The sequence below is a fragment of the Thermobia domestica genome, chromosome 3, assembly GCF_964235325.1.
Source record: "Thermobia domestica chromosome 3, izTheDome1.hap1.1, whole genome shotgun sequence".
In the NCBI taxonomy this organism is placed as follows: domain Eukaryota; kingdom Metazoa; phylum Arthropoda; class Insecta; order Zygentoma; family Lepismatidae; genus Thermobia; species Thermobia domestica.
In genome coordinates this window covers 95,011,232-95,038,875 of record NC_137456.1, presented here as the reverse complement: position 1 = coordinate 95,038,875, position 27,644 = coordinate 95,011,232, and the positions used below count along the sequence as shown (strand labels likewise).

The 27,644-nt window shown below is 39.8% G+C and overlaps 1 protein-coding gene across 3 annotated transcripts in view; it reads right to left on the bottom strand.

Annotated features, from left to right (window-relative positions):
- LOC145681468 (mitochondrial adenyl nucleotide antiporter SLC25A25-like) overlaps positions 1-27,644 on the bottom strand; it is a 168,467-nt gene that overhangs the window by 92,455 nt on the left and 48,368 nt on the right. For all 3 annotated transcript variants that reach the window (XM_081753110.1, XM_081753109.1, XM_081753111.1), the window contains one exon: positions 16,390-16,557. In XM_081753110.1, coding sequence (XP_081609236.1) covers positions 16,390-16,557 — 168 coding nt within the window. The remainder of the gene's footprint in view (positions 1-16,389; positions 16,558-27,644) is intronic.

Sequence of the window (27,644 nt, the reverse complement as noted above, 5' to 3'; positions counted from 1 at the left end):
GGATACAATCTTGTCCACCACAAACTTACTTGGCCGGAGATCGAAACAATGAGGACCCCACGTAACAGAGGAAGCGCTCTACCACTGAGCCACCGCGCCCAATGATTAAAGCAACTCAGAGATAATAGAAGAATTGGTGGAATTAAACGTGGGAAAAAACGAAAGTACTCTGGGAAAACCCACGGATATGATCTTGTCCACCACGCAACTTACTTGGCTGGGGATCGAAACAATAAAGGCACCACGCACAAGAGGAAGCGCTCTCACCCTGAGCTACCGCGCCCAATGATTAGAGCAAGTCAATGATAATAGAAGAATTGGTAGAATTAAACCTGGGAAATAGTGGGAGTTCTCTGGGAAAACCCACGGATACGATCTTGTCCACAACACAACTTACTTGGCCGGGGATCGAAACAATAAGGGCCCGACGCATAAGAGGAAGCGCTCTAACACTGGGCTATCGCGCCCAATGATTAGAGCAAGTCAATGATAATAGAAGAATTGGTGGAATTAAACGTGGGAAAAAGCGGAAGTACTCTGGGAAAACCCACGGATACGATCTTGTCCACCACACAACTTACTTGGCCGAGGATCGAAACAATAAGGGCCCCACGCACCAAAGGAAGCGCTCTACTACAGAGCCACCGCGCCCCATGATTAAAGCAAGTCAACGATAATAGAGGTATTAGTGGAATGGAAACGGGAAGAAGCGGGAGTACCCTGAGATAACCCACGGATACGATCGAGTCCACCACACAACTAATTTGCCGGGGATTGAAACAATAAGGACCCCATGCACCAGAAGAAGCACCCTACCACTGAAGCAACGATCCCAATGATTAAAGCAAGTCAATGTTAATAGAAGAATTAATGGAATGAAAACTAGGAAGAGGCGGGAGTACTCTGGGAAAGCCCACGGATACGATCTTGTCCACCACAAACTTACTTGGCTGGGGATCGAAACAATAAGGACCCCACGCATCTGAGGAAGCGCTCTACCACTGAGCCAGCGCTTCCAATGATTAAGGCAATTCAATGATAATAGAAGAATTGGTGGAATTAAACGTGGGAAAAATTGGGAGTACTCTGGGAAAACCCACGGGTATCATCTTGTCCACCACACAACTTTCTTGGCCGGGGATCGAAACAATAAGGGCCCCACGCACAAGAGGAAGCGCTCTCACCCTGAGCTACCGCACCCAATGATTAGAGCAAGTCAATGATAATAGAAGAATTAGTGGAATTAAACGTGGGAAAAAGCGGGAGTATCCTGGAAAAACCCACGGATATGATCTTGTCCACCACGCAACTTACTTGGCCGGGGATCGAATCAATAAGGACCCCACGCACCAGAGGAGGCGCTCTACCACTGAGCCAGCGCTCCCAATGATTAAGGCAATTCAATGATAATAGAAGAATTGGCAGAATAAAAAGTGGGAAGAACTGGGAATACTCTGGGATAACCTCTGGATACAATGTTCTTCACCACAAACTTACTTGACTGGGGATCGAAACAATAAGGACCCAACGCACCAGAGGAAGCGCTCTACCACTGAGCTACCGCGCCCAGTGATTAGAGCAAGTCAATCATAATAGAAGAATTGGTGGAATTAAACGTGGGAAAAAGCGGGGGTACTCTGGGAAAACCCACGGATACGATCTTGTCCACAACACAACTTACTTGGCCGGGGATCGAAACAATAAGGGCCCCACGCATAAGAGGAAGCGCTCTAACACTGGGCTATCGCGCCCAATGATTAGAGCAAGTCAATGATAATAGAAGAATTGGTGGAATTAAACGTGGGAAATAGTGGGAGTTCTCTGGGAAAACCCACGGATACGATCTTGTCCACCACACAACTTACTTGGCCGGGATCGAATCAATAAGGACCCCACGCACCAGAGGAGGCGCTCTACCACTGAGCCAGCGCTCCCAATGATTAAGGCAATTCAATGATAATAGAAGAATTGGCAGAATAAAAAGTGGGAAGAACTGGGAATACTCTGGGATAACCTCTGGATACAATGTTCTTCACCACAAACTTACTTGACTGGGGATCGAAACAATAAGGACCCAACGCACCAGAGGAAGCGCTCTACCACTGAGCTACCGCGCCCAGTGATTAGAGCAAGTCAATCATAATAGAAGAATTGGTGGAATTAAACGTGGGAAAAGCGGGAGCACTCTGGAATAACCCACGGATACGATCTTGTCCACCACACAACTTACTTGGCCGGGGATCGAAACAATAAGGGCAACACGCACAAGAGGAAGCGCCCTAACACTGAGCTACCGCGCCCAATGATTAGAGCAAGTCAATGATAATAGAAGAATTGGTGGAATTAAACGTGGGAAATAGTGGGAGTTCTCTGGGAAAACCCACGGGTATGATCTTGTCCACCACACAACTTACTTGGCCGGGGATCGAAACAATAAGGACCCCACGCACCAGAGGAGGCGCTCTACCACTGAGCCAGCGCTCCCAATGATTAAGGCAAATCAATGATAATAGAAGAATTGGCAGAATAAAAAGTGGGAAGAAGCGGGAATACTCTGGGATAACCTCTGGATACAATGTTCTTCACCACAAACTTACTTGACTGGGTATCAAAACAATAAGGGCCCCACGCACCAGAGGAAGCGCACTACCACTGAGCTACCGCGCCCAATGATTAGAGCAAGTCAATCATAATAGAAGAACTGGTGGAATTAAACGTGTGAAAAAGCGGGGGTACTCTGGGAAAACGCACGGACACGATCTTGTCCACCACAAACTTACGTGGCCGGGGATCGAAACAATAAGGACCCCACGCACAAGATGAAGCGCTCTACCACTGAGCTACCGCGCCCAATGATTAGAGCAAGTCAATGATAATAGAAGAATTGGTGGAATTAAACGTGGGAAAAAATGAAAGTACTCTGGGAAAACCCACGGATATGATCTTGTCCACCACGCAACTTGCATGGCTGGGGATGGAAACAATAAGGGCCCCACGCACAAGAGGAAGCGCTCTAACCCTGAGCTACCGCGCCCAATGAATAGAGCAAGTCAATGATAATAGAAGAATTGGTGGAATTAAACCTGGGAAATAGTGGGAGTTCTCTGGGAAAACCCACGGATACGATCTTGTCCACCACAAACTTAATACGACGGGGGACGAAACAGTAAGGACCCCATGCACCAGAAGAAGGGCTCTCGACTGAGCTACCGCGCCCATTGATTAAAGCAAGTCAATGATAATAGAAGAATTGGTGGAATAAAAAGTGGGAAGAGGCGGGAGTACTCTGGGAAAACCCACGGATACGATCTTGTCTACCACAAACTTACTTGGCTGTCGATCGAAACAATAAGGGCCCCACACACAAGAGGAAGCGCCGTAACACTGAACCAGCACTCCGAATGATTAAAGCACATCAATGATAATACAAGAACTCGTGAAATGAAAAGTGGGAAAAAGCCAGAGTACTCTGGGAAAACCCACGGATACGATCTTGTCTACCACAAACTTACTTGGCTGTCGATCGAAACAATAAGGGCCCCATGCACAAGAGGAAGCGCCGTAACACTGAACCAGCGCTCCGAATGATTAAAGCACATCAATGATAATACAAGAACTCGTGAAATGAAAAGTGGGAAAAAGCCAGAGTACTCTGGGAAAACCCACGGATACAATCTTGTCCACCACAAACTTACTTGGCCGGAGATCGAAACAATAAGGACCCCACGTAACAGAGGAAGCGCTCTACCACTGAGCCACCGCGCCCAATGATTAAAGCAACTCAGAGATAATAGAAGAATTGGTGGAATTAAACGTGGGAAAAAACGAAAGTACTCTGGGAAAACCCACGGATATGATCTTGTCCACCACGCAACTTACTTGGCTGGGGATCGAAACAATAAGGGCCCCACGCACAAGAGGAAGCGCTCTCACCCTGAGCTACCGCGCCCAATGATTAGAGCAAGTCAATGATAATAGAAGAATTGGTAGAATTAAACCTGGGAAATAGTGGGAGTTCTCTGGGAAAACCCACGGATACGATCTTGTCCACAACACAACTTACTTGGCCGGGGATCGAAACAATAAGGGCCCGACGCATAAGAGGAAGCGCTCTAACACTGGGCTATCGCGCCCAATGATTAGAGCAAGTCAATGATAATAGAAGAATTGGTGGAATTAAACGTGGGAAAAAGCGGGAGTACTCTGGGAAAACCCACGGATACGATCTTGTCCACCACACAACTTACTTGGCCGAGGATCGAAACAATAAGGGCCTCACGCACCAAAGGAAGCGCTCTACTACAGAGCCACCGCGCCCCATGATTAAAGCAAGTCAACGATAATAGAGGTATTAGTGGAATGGAAACGGGAAGAAGCGGGAGTACCCTGAGATAACCCACGGATACGATCGAGTCCACCACACAACTAATTTGCCGGGGATTGAAACAACAAGGACCCCATGCACCAGAAGAAGCACCCTACCACTGAAGCAACGATCCCAATGATTAAAGCAAGTCAATGTTAATAGAAGAATTAATGGAATGAAAACTAGGAAGAGGCGGGAGTACTCTGGGAAAGCCCACGGATACGATCTTGTCCACCACAAACTTACTTGGCTGGGGATCGAAACAATAAGGACCCCACGCATCTGAGGAAGCGCTCTACCACTGAGCCAGCGCTTCCAATGATTAAGGCAATTCAATGATAATAGAAGAATTGGTGGAATTAAACGTGGGAAAAATTGGGAGTACTCTGGGAAAACCCACGGGTATCATCTTGTCCACCACACAACTTTCTTGGCCGGGGATCGAAACAATAAGGGCCCCACGCACAAGAGGAAGCGCTCTAACCCTGAGCTACCGCGCCCAATGATTAGAGCAAGTCAATGATAATAGAAGAATTAGTGGAATTAAACGTGGGAAAAAGCGGGAGTATTCTGGAAAAACCCACGGATATGATCTTGTCCACCACGCAACTTACTTGGCCGGGGATCGAATCAATAAGGACCCCACGCACCAGAGGAGGCGCTCTACCACTGAACCAGCGCTCCCAATGATTAAGGCAATTCAATGATAATAGAAGAATTGGCAGAATAAAAAGTGGGAAGAACTGGGAATACTCTGGGATAACCTCTGGATACAATGTTCTTCACCACAAACTTACTTGACTGGGGATCGAAACAATAAGGACCCAACGCACCAGAGGAAGCGCTCTACCACTGAGCTACCGCGCCCAGTGATTAGAGCAAGTCAATCATAATAGAAGAATTGGTGGAATTAAACGTGGGAAAAAGCGGGGGTACTCTGGGAAAACCCACGGATACGATCTTGTCCACAACACAACTTACTTGGCCGGGGATCGAAACAATAAGGGCCCCACGCATAAGAGGAAGCGCTCTAACACTGGGCTATCGCGCCCAATGATTAAAGCAAGTCAATGATAATAGAAGAATTGGTGGAATTAAACGTGGGAAATAGTGGGAGTTCTCTGGGAAAACCCACGGATACGATCTTGTCCACCACACAACTTACTTGGCCGAGGATCGAATCAATAAGGACCCCACGCACCAGAGGAGGCGCTCTACCACTGAGCCAGCGCTCCCAATGATTAAGGCAATTCAATGATAATAGAAGAATTGGCAGAATAAAAAGTGGGAAGAACTGGGAATACTCTGGGATAACCTCTGGATACAATGTTCTTCACCACAAACTTACTTGACTGGGGATCGAAACAATAAGGACCCAACGCACCAGAGGAAGCGCTCTACCACTGAGCTACCGCGCCCAGTGATTAGAGCAAGTCAATCATAATAGAAGAATTGGAGGAATTAAACGTGGGAAAAGCGGGAGCACTCTGGGATAACCCACGGATACGATCTTGTCCACCACACAACTTACTTGGCCGGGGATCGAAACAATAAGGGCAACACGCACAAGAGGAAGCGCCCTAACACTGAGCTACCGCGCCCAATGATTAGAGCAAGTCAATGATAATAGAAGAATTGGTGGAATTAAACGTGGGAAATAGTGGGAGTTCTCTGGGAAAACCCACGGGTATGATCTTGTCCACCACACAACTTACTTGGCCGGGGATCGAAACAATAAGGACCCCACGCACCAGAGGAGGCGCTCTACCACTGAGCCAGCGCTCCCAATGATTAAGGCAAATCAATGATAATAGAAGAATTGGCAGAATAAAAAGTGGGAAGGAGCGGGAATACTCTGGGATAACCTCTGGATACAATGTTCTTCACCACAAACTTACTTGACTGGGTATCAAAACAATAAGGGCCCCACGCACCAGAGGAAGCGCACTACCACTGAGCTACCGCGCCCAATGATTAGAGCAAGTCAATCATAATAGAAGAATTGGTGGAATTAAACGTGTGAAAAAGCGGGGGTACTCTGGGAAAACGCACGGACACGATCTTGTCCACCACAAACTTACGTGGCCGGGGATCGAAACAATAAGGACCCCACGCACGAGATGAAGCGCTCTACCACTGAGCTACCGCGCCCAATGATTAGAGCAAGTCAATGATAATAGAAGAATTGGTGGAATTAAACGTGGGAAAAAACGAAAGTACTCTGGGAAAACCTACGGATATGATCTTGTCCACCACGCAACTTGCATGGCTGGGGATGGAAACAATAAGGGCCCCACGCACAAGAGGAAGCGCTCTAACCCTGAGCTACCGCGCCCAATGAATAGAGTAAGTCAATGATAATAGAAGAATTGGTGGAATTAAACCTGGGAAATAGTGGGAGTTCTCTGGGAAAACCCACGGATACGATCTTGTCCACAACACAACATTCTTGGCCGGGGATCGAAACAATAAGGGCACCACGCACAAGAGGAAGCGCTCTAACACTGAGCTACCGCGCCCAATGATTAGAGCAAGTCAATGATAATAGAAGAATTGGTGGTATTTAACGTGGGAAAAAGCGGGAGTACTCTGGGATAACCCACGGATACGATCTCTTCCACCACACAACTTACTTGGCCGGGGATCGAAACAATAAGGGCCCCACGCAGAAGAGGAAACGCTCTAACCCTGAGCTACCGCGCCCAATGATTAGAGCAAGTCAATCATAATAGAAGAATTGGTGGAATTAAACGTGGGAAATACTGGGAGTTCTCTGGGAAAACCCACGGGTATGATCTATTCCACCACACAACTTACTTGGCCGGGGATCGAAACAATAAGGACCCCACGCACCAGAAGAGGCGCTCTACCACTGAGCCAGCGCTCTCAATGATTAAGGCAATTCAATGATAATAGAAGAATTGGCAGAATAAAAAGTGGGAAGAACTGGGAATACTCTGGGATAACCTCTGGATACAATGTTCTTCACCACAAACTTACTTGACTGGGGATCGAAACAATAAGGACCCAACGCACCAGAGGAAGCGCTATACCACTGAGCTACCGCGCCCAGTGATTAGAGCAAGTCAATCATAATAGAAGAATTGGTGGAATTAAACGTGGGAAAAGCGGGAGCACTCTGGGATAACCCACGGATACGATCTTGTCCACCACACAACTTACTTGGCCGGGGATCGAAACAATAAGGGCCCCACGCACAAGAGGAAGCGCTCTAACACTGAGCTACCGCGCCCAATGATTAGAGCAAGTCAATGATAATAGAAGAATTGGTGGAATTTAACGTGGGAAAAAGCGGGAGTACTCTGGGATAACCCACGGATACGATCTTGTCCACCACACAACTTACTTCGCCGGGGATCGAAACAATAAGGGCCCCACGCAGAAGAGGTAGCGCTCTAACCCTGAGCTACCGCGCCCAATGATTGGAGCAAATCAATGATAATAGAAGAATTGGTGGAATTAAACGTGGGAAATAGTGGGAGTTCTCTGGGAAAACCCACGGGTATGATCTTGTCCACCACACAACTTACTTGGCCGGGGATCGAAACAATAAGGACCCCACGCACCAGAGGAGGCGCTCTACCACTGAGCCAGCGCTCCCAATGATTAAGGCAATTCAATGATAATAGAAGAATTGGCAGAATAAAAAGTGGGAAGAAGCGGGAATACTCTGGGATAACCTCTGGATACAATGTTCTTCACCACAAACTTACTTGACTGGGGATCAAAACAATAAGGACTCCACGCACCAGAGGAAGCGCACTACCACTGAGCTACCGCGCCCAATGATTAGAGCAAGTCAATCATAATAGAAGAATTGGTGGAATTAAACGTGGGAAAAAGCGGGGGTACTCTGGGAAAACGCACGGACACGATCTTGTCCACCTCAAACTTACGTGGCCGGGGATCGAAACAATAAGGACCCCACGCACGAGATGAAGCGCTCTACCACTGAGCTACCGCGCCGAATGATTAGAGCAAGTCAATGTTAATAGAAGAATTGGTGGAATTAAACGTGGAAAAAACGAAAGTACTCTGGGAAAACCCACGGATATGATCTTGTCCACCACGCAACTTACTTGGCTGGGGATGGAAACAATAAGGGCCCCACGCACAAGAGGAAGCGCTCTAACCCTGAGCTACCGCGCCCAATGATTAGAGCAAGTCAATGATAATAGAAGAATTGGTGGAATTAAACCTGGGAAATAGTGGGAGTTCTCTGGAGGAAGCGCTCTAACACTGGGCTATCGCGCCCAATGATTAGAGCAAGTCAATGATAATAGAAGAATTGGTGGAATTAAACGTGGGAAAAAGCGGGAGTACTCTGGGAAAACCCACGGATACGATCTTGTCCACCACACAACTTACTTGGCCGGGGATCGAAACAATAAGGACCCCATGAACTAGAGGAAGCGCTCTAACACTGAGCCACCGCGCCCCATGATTAAAGCAAGTCAATGATAATAGAGGAATTGGTGGAATTTAACGTGGGAAAAAGCGGGAGTACTCTGGGATAACCCACGGATACGATCTTGTCCACCACACAACTTTTTTGGCCGGGGATCGAAACAATAAGGGCACCACGCACAAGAGGAAGCGCTCTAACACTGAGCTACCGCCCCCAATGATTAGAGCAAGTCAATGATAATAGAAGAATTGGTGGAATTTAACGTGGGAAAAAGCGGGAGTACTCTGGGATAACCCACGGATACGATCTCTTCCACCACACAACTTACTTGGCCGGGGATCGAAACAATATGGGCCCCACTCACAAGAAGAATGACTCTCATTTTGAGCTAACGCGCCCAATGATTAGAGCAAGTCAATGATAATAGAAGAATTGGTGGAATTAAATTTGGGAAATAGTGGGAGTTCTCTGGGAAAACCCACGGATACGATCTTGTCCACAACACAACTTACTTGGCCGGGGATCGAAACAATAAAGACCCCACGCATAAGAGGAAGCGCTCTAACCCTGAGCTACCGCGCCCAATGATTAGAGCAAGTCAATGATAATAGAAGAATTGATGGAATTAAGCGTGGGAAAAAGCGAGAGTACTCTGGGAAAACCCACGGATACGATCTTGTCCACCACACAACTTACTTGGCCGGGTATCGAAACAATAAGGAACCCATGAACCAGAGGAAGCGCTCTAACACTGAGCCACCGCGTACCATGATTAAAGCAAGTCAATGATAATAGAGGAATTGGTGGAATTAAACGTGGAAAAAAGCGAGAGTACTCTGGGATAACCCAGGGATACGATCTTGTCCACCACACAACTTTCTTGGCCGGGGATCGAAACAATAAGGGCACCACGCACAAGAGGAAGCGCTCTAACCCTGAGCTACCGCGCCCAATGATTAGAGCAAGTCAATGATAATAGAAGAATTGGTGGAATTTAACGTGGGAAAAAGCGGGAGTACTCTGGGATAACCCACGGATACGATCTTGTCCACCACACAACTTACTTGGCCGGGGATCGAAACAATATGGGCCCCACTCACAAGAAGAATGACTCTAACCCTGAGCTACCGCGCCCAATGATTAGAGCAAGTCAATGATAATAGAAGAATTGGTGGAATTAAACGTGGGAAAAAGCTGGAGTACAATGAGAAAATCCACGGATGCGATCTTGTACACCACACAACTTTCGTGACCGGGGATCGAAACAATAAGAACCCCACGCTTCAGAGGAAGCGCTCTACCACTGAGCCACCGTGCCCAATGATTAAAGCAAATCAATGGTAATAGAAGAATTGGTGGAATGAAAAGTGGGAAGAGGTGGGAGTACCCCGTGAAAACCCACGGATACGATTTTGTCCACCACAAACTTCCTTGGCCGGGAATCGAAACAATAAGGACCCCATGAACGAGAGGAAGCGCTCTATTACTGAGCCACCGTGCCCCATGATTAAAGCAAGTCAATGATAATAGAGAAATTGGTGGAATTAAAACTGGGGAAGAAGCGGGAATACCCTGAGAAAACCCACGGATACGATCTTGTCCACCACACAACTCATTTTGCCGTGGATCGAAAGAATAAGGACTCCACGCACCAGAGGAAGCGCTCTACCATTAAGTGACCGCGCCCCACAACAAAAACAAGAAAATTGGAAGTTACTAGGAAACATTTTTATAAGCAGTATCTTTCAAAGGTAAAGTCCGCTGCCCGATGATCATCTTTTAATAGCAGTGAAATATCTTTTCACAAACTGTCGAGGGTTTAGAGTCGACAAACTTTACTCTTTCGTTTACCGATTACCTCCAAACCGCGGTAGCCAGAATTAGCCCATGATACGGGACTTATATGAAGACAATGAAAGTCTCAGGAAAATGCAGAAGTCTTTTAGTCTGAGAAAAAAAGGAATGAAATCTCTAATTTCTAGTTCTGTTAGTCTTGTAGCTCTTAGTCAGTACCAATGCACTGATAGAAATGTGGCCAATGAATTATGACTATTTTGTAGATCATTCCACTTTAATATCAGAGGAATTCATCTTTCTGCTTGCTTGGTTGTGAAAAGTTATAGAGTGTATTGGTATACTATGTAAAGTATGTGTACTGATTTGTTATGACAATCAGAAACAGAAGTAAAAGGTAAATTACAGTTTTCTGTTAATAGTTTTGTATTCAAGGGGAAACGGAAAACCTACTTTTATCTTAACTTTTTTTCTTAAAATTTCTATTCGGGTTCACATCCTTCCCACTCTACATTGAATACAGGAATGGAGAACTTATTTAGAATTTGGTTGTTGACTCCAGTATATTTTAAGCATCACTTCTCAGACCTGGGCCTGTGATATGTCGATATATCGCTATCATCGATATCTATATTATCATATATCAACATTCGATATCGCAAATATATGGACATGAATATATCATTGTAAATTTTCGATATCGATATTCGGGAGGCGGCGAGGTATAAGGGGCCTCTAAGACTTGCGATGGATGAAGAAATTAAACTTACTTTTTACAATATTGTTTTCTAATCATAATATCTTTATTACCACAAATTGCAATGTATATAAGTCCACTTTCAAATTTGCAATATTATATAGTATAATTTCTTAGGCGCCAGAACTTTTCTGTTCCCTGAAAAAAGACACAAAAAAATCACGTGCAAAAGCACTTACCATAAGAAAGTTTTTTATTTCTCTCTCTTGGAGATTTCCACCCCTTTTGGGCTTTGGGACCGCTCATTGACAAAACGTGCACACATGATCGCTATATGCATTCATGCTCTTAGGCAGAGTAAGATTTTGTAAAGGAATCGACTTTTTAATAATGATAATAATAATATTATTATTATTATTATTATTATTATTATTATTATTATTATTATAACAATGGGGTTTACAACTAGGGTCCCATCTGTTTATCTTGCATGGTAGGGCCGCAAGTCTGCTACGCCACTGGTGTCCTCTATTCTGTGTTTGTCTCTTTTTCCTTTCGTTTAGCTATTTCTTTTTGCGGTGTGAGGCTTTTATATGAAACCTTTATATTATATAACTTTTCTTTTTATGAGTTTCTTTTTTGGGTGGGGTGGGGGGAAAAAGAGAAATGCTTTCTTCTTATATCTGTTTCTTACCATTCATCCTGTTTGAACTGCTTAAGTAAGTCATTTTGTAACTTTTGATGTCATCCAACTCCGTCACAATAATAAAATTGTCATTCTTAATAATTTGTTTTATTCTCTTATTTGCAGTTTGGCACACTGATATATTTGTGACAAAATTGAGGTTTGGTCCAACGCCTTTCGAATTTGCAACCAACCCAACCGCTGAGCTTTTTGGGTTGCCTGCTATTGCAGGAAAACGAGAATTGCAGGTGGTAATGCACTTTTGGAGTCGTGTATACAACAGCCACTGAGATCTAGGCCAAGAAAGGTGTCCTAATATGGAATAACCTTTATGGCTGTATCACCGATTTTAATGGAGAAAATAGACTACCCATGAGAACACCCTACAATCATCCTAATTACCGTAGTGTCATGACGTACATCGTTATACCTTATAGAACGCAGGTTTCAACTGTCTAACACTGGTCCCCACTTGACCCACCGGATAGAAAAAAAGAAGAAAATTGAAAAATTACAAAGAAGTTATTTATTTATTATTGAAAAATTATAATTGCTGTATACGCATGTTGTATCACGGATTTTACTGGAGGAAGTATATCATTGTATGAAAACACCATGCAATGTAATAGTTGGGTCCTCATTTGATCCAACTGAAAAATTGACTAATAGAAGTGGAATATGGGAGTTAACAAATTTAGGAATGTAAAAACACTGAACTGCAATCATATTGTAATGTATAACGTAGTATTGACTTTTTAATTTTTTTAAAAAAAGTACCTTAGAGTAACGGTTTTGAAAAGTCTACCATTCTCCGAGAGTGCATAGGTCCGCTATCTTGAATTTACCAATATATGCGCAACGTTTCCTAGTATTACCTGACCAGCGAAGGAGTGCGGGCGGCCGATTTTGGAACTAAAATGCAAGCAGCAGTGTTTCTAACCGGATTACTTGTAATCAATCTATCACAGTTCTTTTTGTCCTGTTCGTAATAAACAACTTCACGCATATGCTCAAGTCAGGGGCAGATCCAGGGGGCGGGGTGATCGGGACGATTGCCCCCCCAGGATAGGGTATTTTTTATTTTAAAAATAAAACCTAAGAATTTTCACCTTTGTATTATAAATGTAAAATAAAACCTAAAATAGGTAGGCCTTACTTTTTTTTTGTTTTACGTTGCAGAAGTCAAATAAAGCATTAAATTGCAAGAAATTGCTTACATTGGCGTTCTTGCTAAAAAAAAAAAAAAAAAAAAAATGTCCACCTTCGAAATCGCAGATGGCCATTTCTGTTCTAGAAATTGCAGACAATAGCTACTTCTCCTTTTCTAAAGTTGTTTTACTTTTATTTGCAATACACTCTTACCTTGATTTGACTTCGAACGACCCCCCCCCAAACATTCAGTCTGGATCCGCCCCTGGCTCAAGTTAAGACAATCAGTTTCAAAAGTTATTGAAGTTACTTGCAGAACATCTTAAGTAACAAGCAAAAAAACTACTACAACAAGAATACACCCTCCATATTAACTTGCGAACAAGCTAGCGAGCAGCGTTTTACAGGTTGCTCGTTTTATAATGGCATCGAATAAAACGTAATCAATTTTTATACAATCAGCTTAATACACGGTAGAAGCTCACTGAATTGTCAATTGTGCTATGTTGTTCTTAAATTGGTAATTTCCATTCATATATCACTATTCACAATACATCTGCATTACTGCAGGAATGGTTCACTACAACCATATAACTTACGGCGTTCTTTATTAAGCGGAAAGAGATTAAGCTATGCATAACATCCAAACTGAAACTTTTAAAAGCCGTTGGATACACTGCAGAGTGAAACTCTCCGCTCCCCTGTCCCACCGCGATTGCCAAGAAACTGATGTAAACACAAAAGCAGCGCCATCCTTCCAAAACCGCACTGCTATCCTGGTCAGGATATACTTGATATATTATATGTTGAGGATTGTTCAATGTTTGGAACTTTATTCTTTATATCCATTGAAAGCAAACTCTTAAACAAGTGTTCTCAAATATTTTATTACAATATTTTTTACACTGTGCACTAAAATTTTATATCCAGTAAGTTAATGTAAGTAAGTTATAAATTATAACTTACTTACATTAAAATGAATATATTGGCGTGGGAGACCAGGGTTCGATTCCCGGTTGGAGATCATGTGGTTCGGATTTCACGTTAATCAGTAGGTCCACGTCTCATATAGCCTCGCTGCTGAACGAGACGTTAAACTCAACTTAACTCAACTCAAAATGAATATACGCTACACAACTTAACCTATATGCCTTATGTTGAAAATAAGAAGTACATGTACGAGTATAATGTGTATACAACTATAAGTTCTGCTACATGGAACTGTAAATGAACTAAGCAATGATTAACACTAATAAATTTAAATTTTCAAAGTTAATTAACATACTTGGGAATGTGTCATAAACAGCTATAGCAGATTCATATCTTCTCAATCATCGTCCATGTCAACTTCCACATAATTACAACTCGGTACCTCTACAATGTGTACAAACATTTGGGCACATCATTCCTTGCCTTCTCCATACGCACTGTAGGATAGCACATTATGTTATGCTGCATTCGCATTTCACAAATTTTAATAAATAATTGGGTGCTGGTGATTGAGCCATTTTCACTGGTGTCAGATGTTCTTGACGCAATTTCCATCCCCAGTTATATGAATTCATTTCATTAGCCATCCACTGTTGAACCTCGTGATACGCACGTTGACTATAAAATTTGCATCAGAGAGACAGTCCTTTCGGTTTCACCTGAACTGTTGATTTTGTCGCCCTTGATGTGAACTTTCGAAGCCGCATTTCGTTTAGTGTATCTCTTGAATTTCCACCATAAAGTGGAGAACATAGTTTCGTGAATTTGTGAATGTGAACTTGAGGCGCCTACTATCAAAAACAGCCAAATCATTTTTTTTTCTTTTTACCGTAATTGATTTATATATCGCTTGTTATATGTTTGATCTAAAGGAATTCCATGGAAACAGAATTTTGTTTAAAAGCTTAATATTTCATACTAAAAGACTAGTTCAAATATGGGACGTTGTATGCGTGTATATGGAGCTTCACTGCACGTTTTGCAAAATTACTCGAAACTAAGAGAAATGGATGTGGCGGATTTTGATACTAGGCGCCTCACTTGTTTTTTCGATGTCTCAGCTGTCTTCAAAACAGCAGCATGTTTCTTGAACATCTCATTACTCTTTAACATTTTGATAGAGTTACATTTTCCTAGCCCGTACAGCTTTGATGTTGTACCGCTCCCTAACGTATCATGCGCGAAAAGAATGTGAGAGTAAACTTCCTCACCAAACTCTTTCTTAATTTTCTTAATGTCATAGACAGTCTTTGTTTTGAAATTCGCTTTCGCTCCAAGCAGAGAAAAATATCATGACACTCATTACGGAAGTCATGTATTAACAGGACCAGGAAATCAGTGCAATCACCTATAATGGCTGTAGGGTACTTCGCGCTAATGCAACATTTTCCATGATGATCATGGCGTCAACATCACCAGAAGCTTGTTTGGTGATACAGATAGCTGATTGTAACTTTTGCGAAAGACTAGTTATAAACGCTTGTTTATTTTGTTTGTTAGGAAAAAAAAAATTCTTTCTTGTCAGCAAAGCTCACTGAAGGTCTAAAATGTACTTCTGGTTCTTGAAACCCTTTTGTCCACTTTCGATGACTTTTCGACTTTGTTGATAACGTATCTTCATATCCATCGAAGACAACTGTTGGCTTCCCGTACTTTGTGAGAACATAGTTTTGATAATCATGAATTACTTCCTCAAATGTTTGTTTTTGATTTAAGGTATACGATGAAGAAAAGACCCACCATCAATGACATACTGCACATTTTCAGGAAGACGTACTGTACCTCGATTATTACTTGCTCATGTATGAATTTAGCAAGTTGAGACTTTCAAGAATCTCTCATATGCCCACTTCTATCAAATAATGAAGGAGGGTACGTACAGAACTCGAAAGAAAACACTTCTTTCAAATCAAAGCCAATTGTTTGAGCACAGAGTACCAGGCATTGGAATAGTAGTTCAGGCTCAATGACGAAAGTGGTACATCAAAGCCGTACGGGAACTGCGACTCTATCAAAATGTTAAAGAGGAATGAGATTTTTAAGAAATGTGCTGCTGTTTTCAAGACAGCTAGGAAAGAAGTAGTTCATATTGCTGGTCACGAAACTATGTTCTCCATAATAATAATAATAATAATAATAATAATAATAATAATAATAATAATAATAATAATAATAATAATAATAATAATAATAAACTATGTCAACTAATTGTGAAAAGTGAACAGTTATACAATAAAGCCAATAGGAAAGGCATCAAAACAGAAGATTCATATTCTTACCTCAAAGAGACAAAGCTCAATTCCTGCATAAGGAACAATTCCTAATGTATTAACAACATAACCTTTATAGAAAACTCTCCAGCCTCCTGTTAAATACAGAATTTCCATAGCGTGAATAATCCCACAAAATTCGCCTTCTCTAGCAAGTGCCATTTTTGTTCTCATTACCTGAATCGGAAAAAATGTCTTTATATTATTTAATAAATACTTATAATATGTTTGCGTTATTTTTCTTTCATTATTTCAAAACTTTTATATATTATTTCATTGAAAAGCCACAGTAGAAATAGTTTTTCCGCTGTTCCAGTGGTTAGCACATGCTCTTTTTCTACAAGTGATTACTATAGTACGATTACCGAAGAAAGATTCTTCTAGTTTCGAACGCATTATTGTGGCTGATTCCACTTTAAACTGTAGGACCACGTCTCATATTCCATCGGCAGTGGCGTATTTAAGGGTGGGGGGCTTCCGGGCTTAAGCGCCCACCGAAATTTTATTTACTAAATTAAATGAAATATCTTGCAGAATTTTCACATTTCCAGGATTAAAGTTACCAAAGCCCCCACCCCGAAACAAAATCGTAGATACGCCACTGACCATCGGTAATGGAAGGGGACAGTAAGCTTCATGAAACAAACCACTGTAGAAGTTCCACAATGATTTTCTTTTTTGCTAAGATTTAGCGTCTTTTCAGCACCGAGGCTATATGAGTCATGGACCTATAGCTCAAGGTAGAGTCTGAATCACTGTAATACATTTAAATTTCAATGTTCTCGTATCTGGAAATCCAGGAGCTCATGCATTGAGAAAAACCCATTATCTGAACAGCGGTATATTGTACAAATATACAGAATCCTTATATTGACTACGGAAATCAGTACAGAGCATACATTATCCATATGCTACATACTTTTCCTGCTTAGATGTTACATCATGCCATTCCAGAATATCTGAAGTAGTAGGGGTCCCGTTATGCCCGAATGACTCATCCTCACTCTCTTTTACGTCATAGGTCAAAGGTCAATGACCTTGGCCCGGGGTCAATGACCTAGGGGTACTTAGGACTACCCCCTCTAAATTTTGGCAGGGGTACCATGGCCCACCCCCTAAATTTTGGCAGGGGTACCTAGGACCACCCCCCTTAAATTTTGGAAATTGCCAAATCTAAAAATTTGGTATGGTAGCCTAGGACCATAGTATGTACCTCTATCAGTATTGGGTGTCTATGTCGTTCCCTTTCATGGGTAAAAAATTGCCAAAAATTCAAATTTCGGGGGTTTTTGACCTAATTTATCCCCTTGGATGAGGTATTATTACCTTATATGGTTATATGGGCGTATACAGGGGTCCATTACCTTTCATAAGACATGGGTATATTAATGCACCCCTTGAAAAATTTGGGAGGGGTACCTTGGCCCACCCCTTAAATTTTGGAAATTGACCAATTTAAACATTGGGTATTATAGTATAGGACCCTAATATGTATTATGATAAATTTGGGTGGTCCACCTCGTTTCCTTTTAGGGGTAAAAAATTGCCAAAAATATAAACGTAAGCAATACGTTATACCACGTGTTTGGTTTTTGGTCGATTTTATCCCCTTTGATGAGGTGTTATTATCCTATATATTTATATGGTCATGTATAGGGGTCCATTCCCTTTCATAAGACATGGGTACATTGGTGCACCCCTTTAAATTTTTGGGAAGGGTACCTTGGCCCACCCCTTAAATTTTGGAAATTGACCAATTTAAACATTGGGTATTATAGTACAGGACCCTAATATGTATTATGATAAATTTGGGTGGTCCACCTCATTCCCTTTTAGGGGTACAAAATTGCCAAAATTTAAACGTAAGCAATACGTAGTACCACGTGTTTGGGTTTTGGTCGATTTTATCCCCTTTGATGAGGTCCTATTACCTTATATGGTCATATGGTCATGTATAGGGGTCCATTACCTTTCATAAGATATGGGTATATTGTGCACCCCGGGAGGGGTACTTTGGCCCACCCCTTAAATTTTGGAAATTGCCCAATTTAAACATTTGGTATTATAGTACAGGACCTCAATATGTATCATGATAAATTTGGATGATCCACCTCGTTCCCTTCTAGGGGTACAAAATTGTCAAAATATAAACGTAAGCAATACGTTGTACCACGTGTTTGGTCTTTTGGCCCAATTTATCCTCTTGGATGAGGTTTTATTACCTTATATGGTTATGTATAGGGGTCTATTCCCTATCATAAGACATAGGTACATTTGTGCACTCCTTTAAAAATTTGGGAGGGGTACTTTGGCCCACCCCTTAAATTTTAGAAATTGCTCATTTTATATATTTGGTATTATAGTACTGGACCCTAACATGTATTATGATAAATTTGGGTGGTCCACCTCGTTCCCTTTTAGGGGTACAAAATTGCCAAAATATAAACGTAAGCAATACGTTGTACCACGTGTTTGGTTTTGACCTAAGTTATCCCCTTGGATGAGGTCCTATTACCTTATATGGTTATATGGTTATGTATAGGGGTTTATTCCCTATCATAAGACATTGGTACATTTGTGCACTCTGGGAGGGGTACCTTGGCCCACCCCTTAAATTTTAGAAATTGCTCATTTTATATATTTGGTATTATAGTACTGGACCCTAACATGTATTATGATAAATTTGGATGGTTCACCTCGTTCCCTTTCATGGGTACGAAATTGCCAAATTTTAGTACAACCACGTGTTTGTTTTGGCTCAATTTATCCCCTTGGATGAGGTCCTATTACCTTATATGATTATATGGTTATGTATATTGGTCCATTCCCTATTATAAGACATGGGTATATTGATGCACCCTTTAAAAATTTGGGAGGGGTACCTTGGCACACCTCTTTATTTTGGAAATTGCCCAATTTAAACATTTGGTATAATAGTATAAGACCCTAATATATATATATATATATATATATATATATATATATATATATATATATATATATATATTACTATAAATTTGGGTGGTCCATCTCGTTCCCTTTCATGGGTACGAAATTGCCAAATTTTAGTACAACCACGTGTTTCGTTTTTGACCTAATTTATTCCCTTGGATGAGGTCCTATTACCTAATATGAGGTCCTATTACTCTAGTCTTGTATAGGGTCCATTTTCTATCATAAGACATAGGTACATTGATGCACCCCGGGATGTGTACCATAGCCAATCCCTTAAATTTTGGAAATTTTTCAATTTAAGCATTCGCTATCATAGTACATGACCTCAATATGTATCATGATAAATTTGGGTGGTCCACCTTGTTCCCTTTCATGAGTAAAAAAAAATGCCAAAATATAAACATAAGCAATATGTTGTATCACGTGTTTGGTTTTTGGCCCAATTTATCCCGTTTGATGCGGTTCTATTACCTTATATGGTTATATGGTCATGTATATATGTTCATTTCATATCATAAGACATGAGTACATTGATGAACCCTTTAAAAATTTGGGAGGGGTATCTTGACTCATCCACTCAGTTTTAGAAATTGTTTAATATAAGCATTTGGTATCTTCGTACAGGTCTTCAATATGTAGCACTATAAATTTGGATGGTCCACATCGTTCCCTTTCATGGGTAAAGAACTACCAAAAATCAAATTTCGGAGGTTATTGACCCCTTTGATAAGTATTTAGCACGTTATATGGTTTTTGGGAATTATCAAATAACATAATTCGGTAAACATTTTCTAGGACCCATTGGTGTTCCTCTTATGGCCAAATATTCAAAATTTAAAGGTTATTGAATAACTAAAGGATTTATTACTTTTTCATAAGATACAGGTGTATTTGTGTACCAATCTTAAATTTTGGGAGGGGTACATTTTTTATTGTCATATCAATAATTGGTAATTGTTCTTAAAATTGGATAGTATCTCATTCATTGGGTAAATCATTATGATCACGTGATCAGTTATTGACCTATGATGGGATTAGGAGTCCAGGACATTGGTACATTTAAACTTTGTAGGATAATTTGAGAATGCGTCGTTGGTATTGATTATTACAGCGAAATATAAACGTAAGCAATACGATGTACCACGTGATAGACCATGATGAGGTAGTGTACAGAGATACATAGCTAACCTTATTGAATCTTATGACTCATAGTCTTAAGGGAATACATGCTACAACACTGGCAAAGTTATGGTTGATGCAATTTGATTGGTTGATCACTATCTTTCGTGCAATCTGATTGGCTGATCACTATATTTCGTGCAATCTGATTGGTTGCTGATTTTCAAATCTTTGCTGCATTCAGTTTTAAGTTTTGTTTAACATTTAAAAATCTTGGTTTCATTCAACGTTTTGCACTCACTGATAAATATGATCAAAACCGTTTATTTGTTAATCGAATAGTTAAAAACCGGATAAAGTTTGACGGTTAACCGTGAAACGTGAAATTTTTTAGTTTGAAAATTTTTGTTTCGAAATTTTTGTTTGAAAAATTTTTTTGTAAATTTTTGTTTCAATTTTTTGTTTAAAATTTTTTCGTTTGAAATTTTTTGTTTGAGATTTTTTGTTTCCAAAATTTTTTGTTTGAAATTTTTTTTCGTTTGGAAAATTTTGTTTCAATTTTTTTTTGTTTGAAAATTTTTTGTTTGAAATTTTGTTTGACATTTTTAAAAGTTTGTGCACTGATTAGTAAAGAACCGGAACTGTTTAGAACAAAAATCTCTGGCAACATTGTGGTGCAATAGTACACGTCTGAATATGGGGTTGTACTTGAAATGAAAAAACACAAATCATTGAAATGGATCATTTTATTACACTCCACATACATCCGTACGAGATAGTGGTTCTGGATATTGTTGATACAATGTATTTTGAACTTCTTGCACTAGTTTATCTTTAGCGTATAATTTTAATTCCAGTTGAAGTCTTTTAAGGTCTATTGCAATATCAATTGGTGGAAACTCAATGTCCATTTGATCACAAATAAACTGTTTATCAATACAGGTATGCACCCACGAACGATGTTGACAACCATCACAATATCTAGATACATGTTGTACAATATGCATGATACATTTTTCAAAATAGTACTTTTTCAGGAATATACTTGTTTTGTTGCACACTTCCACTGCATGTTTTACACACTGGAATACGCTGATGAATTTGTTCCATTCCGTTTGTGTTAGATACACCATGTTGCGAGGGACATGAAATGTACTCTTTTTACGTAACAGCACCATCTTCTCTTCGAGGACTCTACGCAGCACCACTTCATGATTTGAGCCTAATGATTTGACTATGGTCACATTTAGCTCATCATGAAAATAATCGTTCATTTGGTCGATTCGTGAACATAATATTTTCCATTCTTCAAAGTTCAGTTGTACACCAAATTGTTCTGCTTTGCCCAATCGAATCACAGGTTCAAATGTTCTAGCACTGATACCAATCATCACATGTTTTGTTTGATATATATTTATTGGATAATAGCTTGCGAAGAGGAATTCTTTATCGATAGAAGTACACATCTTTCCTCCTGAAATGCACTTGCTCAAATGATTTCGTGGGATGACAGTGTATTGGTTGATATATAGTTATTGCTGACGTCATAGGAAAGGAATGTGCTGACATTTGAATTCATGCTTTCATCACAGTTGCTGCCGTCATGCTGACCAACCAAATTCATACAACTATGTCTAATCTGCTGACGTTTGAATTCATGATTTCATCGCAATTGCTGACGAATCCGGCTGTGTACTAAATTCAAATTGATGACTTCGACCCAAGAATCCTTTGTAAAAAACGCAGCAGTTCTTCTTGTTTTGATGCTTCCATGGGTAAATATCTTGCTGGTAAAATTATATTCTTATCATTTTCAAGTTTCACTACGATTCTTAATCCAACTTTGTAGGGATTTTTTGGCTAGCTAAGATTCTATAAGGTACATTCTGTTGTAAATCAGTAATCTTGGTAAATGATTTCATCACGTCACGTGTGTTTAGAAACTGCAGACAAGTAGCCATGATGACGTTATCATGAATACTAACTCGAACGATGATGCAAAACTGATGACGTTGCATTATCATGTTCTAACGTGTACTATTGCACCACAATGTTGCCAGAGGTTTTAGTTCTAAACAGTTCCGGTTCTTTACTAATGAGTGCACAAACTTTTAAAAATGTCGAACCAAATTTCAAACAAAAAAATTTCAAACAAAAATTTTCAAACAAAAATTTTTAAACAGAAAAAAAATTCTGGAAACGAAAAAATTTTAAACAAAAAATTGAAACAAAAATTTACAAACAAAAATTTTTCAAACAAAAATTTCGAAACAAAAATTTTCAAACTAAAAAATTTCACGTTTCACGGTTAACCGTCAAACTTTATCCGGTTTTTAACTATTCGATTAACAAATAAACGGTTTTGATCATATTTATCAGTGAGTGCAAAACGTTGAATGAAACCAAGATTTTTAAATGTTAAACAAAACTTAAAACTGAATGCAGCAAAGATTTGAAAATCAGCAACCAATCAGATTGCACGAAATATAGTGATCAGCCAATCAGATTGCACGAAAGATAGTGATCAACCAATCAAATTGCATCAACAATAACTTTGTCAGTGTTGTAGCATGTATTCCCTTAAGACTATGAGTCATAAGATTCAATAAGGTTAGCTATGTATCCCTGTACACTACCTCATCAAGGTCTATCACGTGGTACATCGTATTGCTTACGTTTATATTTGGCTGTAATAATCAATACCAATGACGCATTCTCAAATTATCCTACAAAGTTTAAATGTACCAATGTCCTGGACTCCTAATCCCATCATAGGTCAATAACTGATCACGTGATCATAATGATTTACCCAATGAATGAGGTACTATCCAATTTTAAGAACAATTACCAATTATTGATATGACAATAAAAAATGTACCCCTCCCAAAATTTAAGATTGGTACACAAATACACCTGTATCTTATGAAAAAGTAATAAATCCTGTAGTTATTCAATAACCTTTAAATTTTGAATATTTGGCCATAAGAGGAACACCAATGGGTCCTAGAAAATTTTACCGAATTATGTTATTTGATAATTCCCAAAAACCATATAACGTGCTAAATACTTATCAAAGGGGTCAATAACCTCCGAAATTTGATTTTTGGTAGTTCTTTACCCATGAAAGGGAACGATGTGGACCATCCAAATTTATAGTGCTACATATTGAAGACCTGTACGAAGATACCAAATGCTTATATTAAACAATTTCTAAAACTGAGTGGATGAGTCAAGATACCCCTCCCAAATTTTTAAAGGGTTCATCAATGTACTCATGTCTTATGATATGAAATGAACATATATACATGACCATATAACCATATAAGGTAATAGAACCGCATCAAACGGGATAAATTGGGCCAAAAACCAAACACGTGATACAACATATTGCTTATGTTTATATTTTGGCATTTTTTTTTTACTCATGAAAGAGAACAAGGTGGACCACCCAAATTTATCATGATACATATTGAGGACATGTACTATGATAGCGAATGCTTAAATTGAAAAATTTCCAAAATTTAAGGGATTGGCTATGGTACACCTCCCGGGGTGCATCAATGTACCTATGTCTTATGATAGAAAATGGACCCTATACAAGACTAGGGTAATAGGACCTCATATTAGGTAATAGGACCTCATCCAAGGGAATAAATTAGGTCAAAAACGAAACACGTGGTTGTACTAAAATTTGGCAATTTCGTACCCATGAAAGGGAACGAGATGGACCACCCAAATTTATAGTAATATATATATATTAGGGTCTTATACTATTATACCAAATGTTTAAATTGGGCAATTTCCAAAATAAAGAGGTGGGCCAAGGTACCCCTCCCAAATTTTTAAAGGGTGCATCAATATACCCATGTCTTATAATAGGGAATGGACCAATATACATAACCATATAATCATATAAGGTAATAGGACCTCATCCAAGGGGATAAATTGAGCCAAAACAAACACGTGGTTGTACTAAAATTTGGCAATTTCGTACCCCTAAAAGGGAACGAGGTGAACCATCCAAATTTATCATAATACATGTTAGGGTCCAGTACTATAATACCAAATATATAAAATGAGCAATTTCTAAAATTTAAGGGGTGGGCCAAGGTACCCCTCACAAATTTTAAAAGGAGTTCACAAATGTACCAATGTCTTATGATAGGGAATAAACCCCTATACATAACCATATAACCATATAAGGTAATAGGACCTCATCCAAGGGGATAACTTAGGTCAAAACCAAACACGTGGTACAACGTATTGCTTACGTTTATATTTTGGCAATTTTGTACCCCTAAAAGGGAACGAGGTGGACCACCCAAATTTATCGTAATACATGTTAGGGTCCAGTACTATAATACCAAATATATAAAATGAGCAATTTCTAAAATTTAAGGGGTTGGCCAAAGTACCCCTCCCAAAATTTTAAAGGAGTGCACAAATGTACCTATGTCTTATGATAGGGAATAGACCCCTATACATAACCATATAAGGTAATAAAACCTCATCCAAGAGGATAAATTGGGCCAAAAGACCAAACACGTGGTACAACGTATTGCTTACGTTTATATTTTGACAATTTTGTACCCCTAGAAGGGAACGAGGTGGATCATCCAAATTTATCATGATACATATTGAGGTCCTGTACTATAATACCAAATGTTTAAATTGGGCAATTTCCAAAATTTAAGGGGTGGGCCAAAGTACCCCTCCCGGGGTGCACAAATATACCCATATCTTATGAAAGGTAATGGACCACTATACATGACCATATGACCATATAAGGTAATAGGACCTCATCAAAGGGGATAAAATCGACCAAAAACCAAACACGTGGTACTACGTATTGCTTACGTTTAAATTTTGGCAATTTTGTACCCCTAAAAGGGAATGAGGTGGACCACCCAAATTTATCATAATACATATTAGGGTCCTGTACTATAATACCCAATGTTTAAATTGGTCAATTTCCAAAATTTAAGGGGTGGGCCAAGGTACCCTTCCCAAAAATTTAAAGGGGTGCACCAATGTACCCATGTCTTATGAAAGGGAATGGACCCCTATACATGACCATATAAATATATAGGATAATAACACCTCATCAAAGGGGATAAAATCGACCAAAAACCAAACACGTGGTATAACGTATTGCTTACGTTTATATTTTTGGCAATTTTTTACCCCTAAAAGGAAACGAGGTGGACCACCCAAATTTATCATAATACATATTAGGGTCCTATACTATAATACCCAATGTTTAAATTGGTCAATTTCCAAAATTTAAGGGGTGGGCCAAGGTACCCCTCCCAAATTTTTCAAGGGGTGCATTAATATACCCATGTCTTATGAAAGGTAATGGACCCCTGTATACGCCCATATAACCATATAAGGTAATAATACCTCATCCAAGGGGATAAATTAGGTCAAAAACCCCCGAAATTTGAATTTTTGGCAATTTTTTACCCATGAAAGGGAACGACATAGACACCCAATACTGATAGAGGTACATACTATGGTCCTAGGCTACCATACCAAATTTTTAGATTTGGCAATTTCCAAAATTTAAGGGGGGTGGTCCTAGGTACCCCTGCCAAAATTTAGGGGGTGGGCCATGGTACCCCTGCCAAAATTTAGAGGGGGTAGTCCTAAGTACCCCTAGGTCATTGACCCCGGGCCAAGGTCATTGACCTTTGACCTATGACGTAAAAGAGAGTGAGGATGAGTCATTCGGGCATAACGGTACCCCTACTACTTCTGACATCTAACAGTCTTCCATATATTACATATGTATACGTATGTTACATACGTCAGCTGTATGTTTTGTACGTCCATCTGTATGTCAGATCCTGTTCGCCTACATACAGTTCTTTCGTTCGTACGGAAAATACGTTTATTCAGAACATTTATACAGAAATTACGTCTAAAATATACTTTTTCAGTTATACGTCTGCTGTTCGTTAAGTCCAAAAACTGCAGGATTTACGCATGTAACCTACGTTTTCACGTGCATATCAAAGGCACTCGTTTTTTTTTTTCTCAGTGTATATCAAAGGCACTCACTCTAGCCACTAGCCTATCGGGGAGGGTTAATTTTGGTCATGTTAACCGAACTGTTAGTGATCATTAGTGATCTGGAGACTAGAGTCTTAATTGGAAGAAGTCTGCAAGTATTTCATAAGAGGACCGAACATATTAGAAAAAAAAACAACTGAGAAAGTCGTTTGATTCCCGGTGGGAGCTCATGTGGTTTAGATCCCACTTTAAGTTGTATGTCGATGTCTCACACAGCCTCACTGCTCAAATGCCAAACTTCATATCAACTAAACAATCAATCGATTTCCTTGTGAAGTTTTCAATTATTAACACAATATATTAAAACTTAAATATATCAATGAAGCTTCCATGGGGATATAATTGCAGTCACTTACGTTCAATTATTGAGCCATTTTTCCAAGGAACTTAATCGACCAGAGATATATAATGAAAAGTGTTTATAGTCCATGTTTAATCAAAGCTCTTAATCCATACTAGTTATCCGCAATCCCGCTTCCTCTTAAGAAAAAATAATTAAGTTTTGTTACTGAATTTATCTTTAAAGTAAGTAATTGTGTTAGCAAGTTTTTGTTTTATCTTCGTTGCTTGAATCATGAGTACAAAACTTAAATATATCGTTTCATACATGTGAGAAGTAGGATTTCAACTAAGAACTAAGAGATGCATCCAGAAAATAAATTCAGAAATTTCCTTAACATGGTACGAATTGTCAAAGCGGGATGTGTTTGCACAGGAGTGAAAGGAGCACGTAATCATAACCTGATGGTATAAACAGGTCCAGAAGTGAAAGTTTTTGGCTATTACGATCTAATTTGTACTGTTTTGCTTTTCTGACGAATTTTAATCAACATAATCCGAAAATCAATATTAGCACTCGAAAAATAGGGGAAGAGGTCCGGTATCTTGAATTCAAAATGGCGCACATTGGAAAAAAAAAGTGAAAAATTTCTAAATGCCCAAAGGTAGTCGATATGGGTATCAAATTAAAGGAATTTTATTGGAGAACACAAATATGTGCATTAGAATTCTCCAAAATCATCTATGTGGCCGCCATTTTGAATAAAAATGGCGGATTTGTAAAAATTAACAACATTCAGGTAGTATTATGAAAATCGACAATATACTTGTCAAAT